Source organism: Lemur catta, chromosome X (assembly GCF_020740605.2).
Source record: "Lemur catta isolate mLemCat1 chromosome X, mLemCat1.pri, whole genome shotgun sequence".
Classification (NCBI taxonomy): domain Eukaryota; kingdom Metazoa; phylum Chordata; class Mammalia; order Primates; family Lemuridae; genus Lemur; species Lemur catta.
The window spans coordinates 5,624,329-5,634,185 of record NC_059155.1 but is presented as its reverse complement, the minus strand read 5'-3'; the positions used below and the strand labels follow the sequence as shown (position 1 = coordinate 5,634,185).

At 48.8% G+C, this 9,857-nt stretch overlaps 1 protein-coding gene across 2 annotated transcripts in view; it reads right to left on the bottom strand.

Annotated features, from left to right (window-relative positions):
* Positions 1–235: 235 nt before the first annotated feature.
* Positions 236–9,857, bottom strand: part of NSDHL (NAD(P) dependent steroid dehydrogenase-like) — a 29,216-nt gene continuing 19,594 nt past the window's right edge. For both annotated transcript variants that reach the window (XM_045538584.1, XM_045538585.1), the window contains exons 5-8: positions 6,480–6,608; positions 4,032–4,174; positions 2,314–2,416; positions 236–1,225 (exon numbers count right to left, since the gene is read on the bottom strand). In XM_045538584.1, the coding sequence (XP_045394540.1) occupies positions 893–1,225; positions 2,314–2,416; positions 4,032–4,174; positions 6,480–6,608 (708 nt within the window). In that variant the 3' untranslated portion in view covers positions 236–892. The remainder of the gene's footprint in view (positions 1,226–2,313; positions 2,417–4,031; positions 4,175–6,479; positions 6,609–9,857) is intronic.

Below are 9,857 nucleotides of genomic sequence, written 5' to 3'. Positions count from 1 at the left end.
ATAGCACCAGAAAATAGAAAAAAAAAAAAACAGAATTAGTAGTATGTGTGCTACACCCTTTGGAACCTGGTCTGAAGGATTCTGTGAGTGTGAGCGGCAGGGAAGTGGCCCTTTCTGCATCATCTCGTGGAGTTTCCATCCAAACTCTTTTGGCTGACTGTCACCCAGCTTTTGGCTTATGTCTACGTCACCAGGCCGGACCACCACCTTGCCACTAAAAATGACAGCAGAACTCTGTTGATAAAGAGAAATGTTTTATGAAAACACAGTGCAGGCAGGTGCACCAACAGTTCCTGAAAGAGAACTTGGAAGCCTAAGGAGTTGAAAAACCAGCAGTCTTTTTTTAATCCCAGGGACTGGGGGGATTACAGTCATTGAAGCTTTAAGTTTTTGCTCTAAACTCAGTGTCGATATGAAATGTACATTTGAAATCCCGCCCGTGTTTACAACGTCTGCTTCCTTCTAGGGTATTTTTAAGATGTAGTTGCTTGAACAGGTGCGGTGGCTTCGCTCTAGTATTGGTTTGCATGGAGATGGTTCTTCATCTCCGTTATCAAATGGCTTGTTTCTTCCTACCACTTCCTCAAGGCCACTGGAATGAAATGGGTGACTGCAAAGGTGGTCTTTGTGATAAGGAACACAGAAAAGAGGGGACTGGGGGAGAGAACAAAAAGTCAAAAAAACATGAAGCTGCCTGCTTTAAGAAACCCCAATGCAATCCTGTCAAGGGGGAAATGCCATGGCAGGGGCAGGGTGTGCTCCCATCTAAGTAGGAGGAGCTTTCTGAGCATAAGCTCAGAAGAAACGCATTTGAAGGATGTTAGTTCATCGGTCAACAGGGGCACAGTTATTGGCTGGGGAACGTGGTGAGGGCGCCCAGTCTCCAGGTGCCTCACTTGACCTTCCGGAGGTGGTGAAAGCTCTGCACTGTCCTCTCCATGGCGTCATCCATGGTGACCAGGGGCCGGTAGCCCATGGCCTTTTTGGCTCTCTCGCAGCTGTAGTAGTGGAATGTCCCAGCTAGCGCAACCCGCATCGGGGTGAAGGTGGGCTGGATCCGGATGACCGGACTGAGCACCACCACCAGCAGGGACAGCAGGAAGGCCAGATAGTAGGCCAGCCAGTAGGGGATGTGGTACTTGGGGGCCTTGTAGTTGAGGCCTGTCAGGATGCGGGACAGGAACGTCCAGAAAGGGATGGGTTCATCATTGGTGATGTGAAATGCCTGGCGAGAGAACAAGAATGAATAAGAAGTTAGAAACACTAGCTGTAGGCTCAACCCAGAGATCCAGAGCAAATACTTTGGGAAGCTAGCAGCCATCCCTGCCTGCCTGCTCCAGCTCTTCTGCAAGGCAGCTCAAAAGTGAGGCATACGTGCAGCCCGTGCAGACCGCACCCTCACGTGCCTGACTTCTGCAGCGTGTCACGTGGTCTGCCCCTCACTCTGCAATTGGGCAGTGTCAGCGTGTAGAGAGGGAAGGTGATGAGAGTTTTATCTATGGGCCAGTATTTTAAGTGAGGCTTAGACTACACTCAGGAAGGCACATTTGTTAATTTAATAATTGTTAGTCATGGTAAAACTCACCTTCTTATCTTAGGGTGCAACAAATGGGTCATATAACATTTCTCGGATGTGCTGTGTTTGTTCTAAATCAGAGGCCATACGGCCCCACTCTCAACCACTCTGACAGTTAGTTATGAGGGGGGAAATGGCAGAGGCCCAGGGCAATAAAAGAGGACCCAGCAGCGAGGGGGGTCCAAAGCAAGGGATGAGAAATGAAGAGGACGGGGCCCTTGGAGGGGGAGGAAAGGGTGAGGGGGACCCACATGTCCACCCTGCTGCAGAGAGGGCCACCATCCCAGCCCTGCTCTGCCCACCAGCTGCCAAATGCCAGCAGATTCCAATATATCACTCCTCTGGAGGGTGAAAGGTGACAGGGGAAATGGAGACCTGAGGAATAAGTGGGAACAAGGGTGAGCCATGGGACCCTGCCCCCAGTAGCCACAGCGACACGTGGGCAGCCAGGTCATGGGTGAGGGAAAGTTGTGTCCCGAACCTGTTCAATCCCAGCTCATTGGCTCCCAGATGCTGGCTGCCCCAAGTGCTGTGACACTACAGAGATACCATACTTCCCATTAGAGGGGCTCGACCTCAGCACAAGGGGGTCCTAAAGTGGACCCTCCATGATGCAGGATCATAGGGGCAATTTGCCTGCAATCCATACCAGGGAAGAGAAACCTGAAGGGAGGTACCCATGCAGAGGCAGGGCGTGGCGGGCCAGCTGCCGCAAGCTGGGGAAATGGGCGCCTTACCTTCCCACCTAGGGCTGTGTCTCGGGAGAGGTGCTCTGCAGCCAGGATATGTCCATGGACCACGTTCTCCACGAAGGTGAAGTCCACCAAGTTCTCCCCATTTCTGCAGGTGCACAAGGAGCAACTAAATTCATGCTGGGGGCGCTCAGCTGCAAGTCCAGCGGAGATCCTGCATGTGGGCCCAGGCCACTCCCATGTCTCAGCATTTGAGACACTAACTGCAGAATGGCTGCCACCTGCCTTGGCAATGCCAGCTGCCGGCACACATGGATGCCTGTACTGGTTAAAGATGTGCACTGGGCCAGGACTTCTGGGGCCCCCAGGGGTAGTGGAATATCTAAGGGCCAACCAGTGAATCTGAAAGCTCGGTGTACCACCCAGTCCATCCTAGCGTGGCCAACACTGGTGCTGTTTGCTCTGGCTCTGACGTGGGCAGCAGCTCTTCAACCCCTTCCCACGATACACTGGGCCAATGCCTTTCTCTGGCCTCACATTTTCCGACCAGTTGCTCTGCAGTCTCTCAAAGTGGCAATGAGGCTGAGTATGGAACGGGAAGGTCAGGTGCAGGGCAAAGGCAGGGAGAGAAAGGGAGGAGAAAGAAGAAGGAAATGAAGGAAGAGAAGGCGTATTTGGCGTATTTGGGAGACGGCTGCACTCTGTGGTCACCTGCAGAGGCCCCTCTCCCTGCGCTTTCCTCAAGGAGGAACGTAAAGCCCCCACCTGCCTTCCTAGATACAAGAACTGAGCCCTTTACCCCGGGCCAATCACTTTCCCTCTGAGCCTCGGTTTCCTCATTTCCAAACAGGGACATAAATATTCTCCCAGCCTATCTGAGAGGGTGTACTGGGTTGGATAGTGTCCTATCAAAACTCAGGTTCCCCTGGAACCTGTGAACGTGACCTCATTTGGAAATAGGTCTCTGCTGATGTACTTAATAAAGCTGAGGTCATACTGGAGTAAGGTGGGCTCTAAATCCCATGACTGATGTCCTTATAAGAAGACGGAAATTTGGACACAGAAATCAAGGAGTGCCAAGGATCGCCAGCAAACTGTGGAACCCACAACAGGCCTGGAACAGCTTCTCCCTCAGCGTCTCCAGAAGGAGCGAACCCTGCCAACGTCTTCATTTTGCACCTCTGGCCTCCAGGAGTGTGGGAGAATCAATTTCTATTGCTTTTAGAACTACGTGTGTGCTAATTTGTTATGGTGGCTGCAGGAAATGTATACAGACCACAGTAAAGAAAGTCACTGCTATGGTCTGAATGTTTGTGTCCCCACACATGCATATGCTGAAACCTAATCTCCAATGCAATGGCATTGAGATGTGGGGCCCCTGGGAGGTGATTAGGTCATGGGGGCTCTTCCCTCATGAATGGGATTAGTGCTCTGATAAAAGAGGCCCAAGGGAGCCTGTTTGCCTTTCCACTGTGAGGACACATAGCAGGTGCCACCTATGAGGAATGGGCCCTCACCAGACACCCAATCTGCTAAAGCCTTGATCTTGGACTTCCTACATGTTTTTTGCTCCAGAACTGTGAGCAAAACATTTCTGTGGTTTATAAATGACCCAGTCTCGGGTATTTTTTTATAGCAGCACAAATGGACTGAGACAGTCCCATCAAAAAAGAGCTATAAAGCTGCATGGCTACTTGCAAGGTGCTCTGTGATGGTGCAGGGATTGGGGAGGGCTGGGGAAGAGCCACTGTGGGCTGACTTACCCGATCATAAACTTCATCTTGCCGTTCCTGGCTGCCTCAATGAGGATGGGGACCAACTGGGTGTCCCTTGGGCCAAAAATGCCATGAGGGCGGATGGCCGTGGTGAAGAAATTCTTCTCAGGGTCATTGGCACCCAGCACCACCTGGAGGAGGGAAGGAGCATGTTTGCTGCAAACCCGTCGGCCTGAGCCAGGACAGTTCCTCACTGGGTGAGCAGCACCTGCCATGGGGGACAGACGACAGTGGTATACTTCTGGGCTACCTCTCTATCCCACCCCCTGCCACCCACATCTGAAAACGCAGGAGAGACAGCCAGGTACAGACCAGTACGATCAAACAGAAAGGCCTAGGTGTGGGTCCAAAGGCTAAAAGGTGCAAACCCAGCCAGAAGATGAGCCTCGGCAGCAGTCTGCGGCAAAGATCAGTGGGTTCCGGTTACTGAGTTAGTCTTGAGCCTCTAGTGAGCTGATGCCACCAAAGGGGTCCTGACTTAAGCTGTGCATGTGGCTGCATGTCCCCACCAGGCCAGGGCTGCTCCAGGAAAAGGACTCTGACCAAGTCCAGTGGGCCAGAAGGTCTGAGAAGGGAAGGGGCTGAAGATCAGGCCCTGGAGAAGCAGGGCAGCGCTGGAGGCGAGCTGGCTCGTGCAAAGGGCCTGAGCAGGCGCTCCACCAGCCACAGCTCTTATTCCTGTTACCACTGTCACGAAGACGTGAAAGATGTCCTCTGCATGGCTTGCTGCACAAACTAGAACTCAAGAGCCTGAAAACAGATTTGCCTCAAAGTAACAAAACAAAGGATTTGTGTATCATCGGTAAAAATGCGGATCATAAAGGCGCCAACCCTGATGGGGACGCCATGTCGGTTGCTTCAGTAAGGTGAGTCTAGTCACTGCTGTATCCTGTTGTCGAGGCTTTTTACTCTAGGGTGGCAAAATGCTTGTACATGTTTAGGTCCTAGCAATTTTAAGCTAATCGTTGACTGGGTTTGTAATAATCAGAGCTGCCCAACAATGGAGAAGCGGCTCTGTCAACACATTCCTAGAGCTGCCCCTCCTCTGGTCCCCACGCTAATAGAGGAAATGACTAAATAAGCCTTCAAACGACCTCTACCAAGGCTCGTCCCTGTGACTAAAGGGAAGAGAGTTGAACTTACATTTCCTTTATTATCAGTAAAGTGGTTTTAAAGCCAGCAGTGGGTGCTGACCTTGGCTGAAGGGAGGCTGCAGGTGACTAACTAGCAGGGTCATTTGCAAGCTTCACTTATTTCCAGTTGAGCACCCAAACGTTGGTGAAAGTGAGACACTGGTGGTTGGAGCCAAGGCTGTCATCTGGAGCTCCTGAGCCTACACGGGCTCAGCCCCCGTGCAGTCCTAGGCACCTTGGGTGAGAGTGCACAGGGTCTCCGTGGTGACTGAACACCTTGCAGGGCCCAGTGGAGACTTCAGTGCTCCTTGGACCAAGTCTGAGCACACCCTGGAGATAGACAGGACTCTGGCTCGCCAAAGGCCAGGCCTCCATCCCCTGGTTTGGGGCGGCCCTCATGCCTCCCTGTGGACCGGTTCTGCTGGGACTTTCTGAGCTGCAGTTATACCAAACAGTCAAGAGGCAGCCGGCTCTCAGACAGCACAGGGGGATGTGTGCCAGTTGGGTGCTCAGCTCCAGTTCAGTAAGTACTAGCTTTGAAAGAAAACCTCAGTGAGTACAATATGCTGCGAACAGCTGGGAGAGGTAAACTCAGCTACCCAGCTAAGGCAAGTTGTCTGGGGCTCAGGAGATCCCTGGCCTGCAGGTTAGGACAGCCTCAGGGCAGCGTCCTCCACCAGGAGCTAGCAGCTGTCAGCCGCAGCCCTGCGGCCCTGCAGCCTAAGGCTCCGAAGCTATAGCTCAACCCACTAAAACCAGGTGTCCCCTGATGCAGCTGGTTTGCCAAGTGGAAAAGAACTTTTCCTTAAAATAAAGCAAGATCCTTCCATTGCTTAGTTTTTTAAAAAAAAGGAGCAGGTAAGAGTGCCATGAGGAAGGTGCACACAGCCCGAGTCCTGCCTGCACACTTGCGGTCGGCACTCAATTCCCACAGTAGGTGAGGAAGCTCATGTGGCAAAAAGCGCGGGCTCTAGAGAGAGACTGCCTGGGGCAGCCACCTGCTCGGTGCACGGCCTCAGGAAGGTTCTGAATCTCTCCGTGCACAAGTCCTCATCCGTAATCTGGTGGTGGTAGGATTGTTGTGAAGTTTAAACATGGAAAATTCCCTTGGAAAATATTCAGAAGTATCTGGCCACATTAAGCTATTCTGATATTACTGTTAAAATTTAAGTTTACCCACAAATTTTACTTCCCAATTCTGCACTTAGGTCTCAGAATGCTAACTTCATAAGCTCATAAAGGTTTTCTTTAAGAATCTAAAGCTGTCAGATGTCCCCACACTGAAACAGTTTTAAGTACATACTCTCTCCTGTAAGATCTTAGTCTCTGTGTAGTAGTCAATAGGTTTCACGGCATAGGGGAGGTCTTCAGTTCCATTCTTGATGTCGACGCCCTCAAAGACGACACTGGCACTACTGGTTAAAATGAGTTTCTGGCAGAGGAAGATTAAAAAAATACCAGTCATGCATTATTGCTGTTCAAACAGTCTGATGAGCCTGTGTGAAAGAGAATCACATGGCATCTCTTTGCTACCCTTGCATTCGAGGCCCTCCCTGCACAAATTATCTGCTGCAATGCCTCTGCCTTTCATGCCTTCTTAAAGTAACCCAAAGATCACCATCTTTTGCAGCTGTGTGGATTCCAGACACATTGTGGTATTACATTCTAAAACAGCAGATCGTCATTCTATAACAAAGACACCTGCACCCGAATGTTTATAGCAGCACAATTCACAATTGCAAAGATGTGGAAACAACCCAAATGCCCATCAATTCATCAATGGATTAGCAAAATGTGGTATATGTATACCATGGAGTATTACTCAGCTATAAGAAATAACGGTGATATGGCATCTCTGGTTCTCCTGGAGAGAGCTGGAACCCATTCTATTAAGTGAAGTATCCCAACAATGGAAAAATAAGCACCACATGTACTCACCAGCAAACTGGTTTCCCTGATCATCACCTAAGTGCACATTTGGGAATAACACCAATTGGGTATCGTACAGAGGTGGGGGTCGGGGAAGGGGATGGGTGAATACCTACATGATGAGTGCGATGTGCACTGTCTGGGGAATGGACACGCTTGAAACTCAGACTCGGGGAGATGGGGGGGTATGGGCAATATATATAACCTGAACTTTTGTATCCCCATAATGAGCTGAAATAAAAAAAAAAAAAAAAATATATATATATATATATAAAATAAAACAGCAGATCTCACATTTTTTTCTATCCTATCACATGTGAGGGACAGAACAGACCCCCGTTATGCATGGTATCTCACTGCAAGAATGACTCTCCATGAGGGCAGGGTGGCCCACAAACTTCTAGAAGGAGGTCAATTTGGAAAAGATCACTGGTTGTTCTCACACTGACCGTGTGAACACATGCACACGTAAGCGCACGCACACAACTGCTTCAGAAATGCTATTCTTAAAGGAAGATGCTCTCTTCTGAGGGTCCCTAGCAACCAGCCTTCTGGTTAAGGGCAGCTCATCTAACACTGGACACTACTGGCTTGAATCACATCTCTACCACTTTTATTCAATATTGTACTAGAAGTCTTAGCTAGAGTGGTAGGATAAGACAACCAGAAATTTATAATGATTTCAAAAGAAACCAAAGTGCCATCACTTGCAGATGATAGAAATGTCTACACAGAAAATATGACAGCAGCAAAGCTGTTGAATTGAAAATCAATATACAAGAATTAACTGTATTCTTATACATTAGCAACAATTTAAAATATAATATAAAAGTTATTAAATAACAAAAAATGAGGTACATAGGAATAAATTTAACAAGAGATGTACACAACTTTTATGAAGTGAAGTATAAAGCTCTATCGAAAGACACTAAAGAGAGAGATAAATGGAAAGAGCCCATATTTATGGAACAGAAGGCTCAATATTGGGAAGATATCAATTCTTTACAAAAGTGCCTACAAGTTCAATGCAATTACAGTAACAATCTTAACAGCCATTATGAAAGAACCCGACAGGCTGATTCTAAAACCCGTGTGGAAGAACTTGGCTCAGAATAGCCAAAATCCACTGGATTTTGAAAAAGTTGCTCAGTGGGTGACTTGTCCTATGGGATACTGAGACCTATCCTAAGGCTATATTAATGAGGGCAGAGCTTCCTGGTACGGACACAAAGAGGATAATGGACCAGAGGAGAGAGCCTGGGGACAGGCCTATGGAGGATATAAACACCCAAGACACCCTGTGGGTGGTGTTGGACGGTGGGGAAAGAATGGGTTAGGCAATAAATGGTGCCGAACTGGTTATCTATATGGAAAACAATTAGATCTCTACTTCACACTGTATGCAAACATAAATTCCTGGTGGATTAAAGACTTAAATGTGGAAAGTAACACTGTAAACTTTTGAGGAAAAAAATACTTCAGACAATCTTTTGATCTCAGTGTTGGAACACGTTCCTTAGATATAACACAGAAATCATTTCCTGCACCCGTACCCACTAAGCCAATCTGCCCTTTCAGGGAATGAACCAGAGCCATACATACCAAGCTCAAAAACATAACATTGGGGGGAAAAATGCAAGTTACAGGAGGATATGTTCAATGAGATACCATTTTTGTAGGGTTTATAACATGTGGCTGCACATGGAGCAAATAGAAATGATAAACCCAAATTCAGAATATTGTTGCAGGCTGGGTGCGGTGGCTCACGCCTGTAATCCTAGCCCTCTGGGAGGCCGAGGTGGGTGGATCGCTCGAGGTCAGGAGTTCGAGACCAGCCTGAGCGAGACCCCGTCTCTACTAAAAATAGAAATAAAAATTATCAGGACATCTAAAAATATATATAGAAAAAAAGTTAGCCGGGCATGGTGGCGCATGCCTGTAGTCCCAGCTACTCGGGAGGCTGAGGCAGGAGGATCGCTTGAGCCCAGGAGTTTGAGGTTGCTGTGAGCTAGGCTGACGCCACGGCACTCACTCTAGCCCGGGCAACAAAGTGAGACTCCGTCTCAAAAAAAAAACAAAAACAAAAACAAAACAGAATATTGTTGCCCATGGCCAAAGGAGGGTAATGGCATCGAGGACGGGCAAACGGGACCTTCGCCTCCACCAGTAACATCACTTCTTCAACACTACGATGAGTGTCAGGGTGCTGTATTGTTCCTGAATCTTTTTTGTATGCCATTCAGATCTTCCATTTAACAAAGAACAACAGTGTACTTCCCAGAGCTCCAGCTACACTAGCATGGTGCAGTGCAGACAGTCTGGGATTTGGCATCAGAAAATCTACTTCAAATCCCACTTCTTCCATTTACTGGCAAAGAGACCTCACTAGCTGCTGGTTACCTAATGAGGAGCAGATTAGGTGATAATTGCAGCAGCAGAAAAGTGTCCTATCAACTGCAAAGTGTAGGGTCACTATTATTATAAGTGATCCTTTCCAGGGCATGGAGCCCAGAAGACCTCCTGCCCTGCACATCCCTGCTGGGGCAGCTGATGCCGGGGACTGGCCAACAGGACTCCCCTCCCCCGGCTCACTTCAGGCTTTTCTGTGGCATGTGTCACTGTGAGGGTCAGGGTGTTGGGCTGCGAGGGAGCTGTTTCACACAGTGGCTGGCATCCTATAAAGAACCAGAATTTCTAACAATGTAGCAAGCTAAGGCATGGCAGAAATTCACATCCCCTCCGGCCTGAGTTA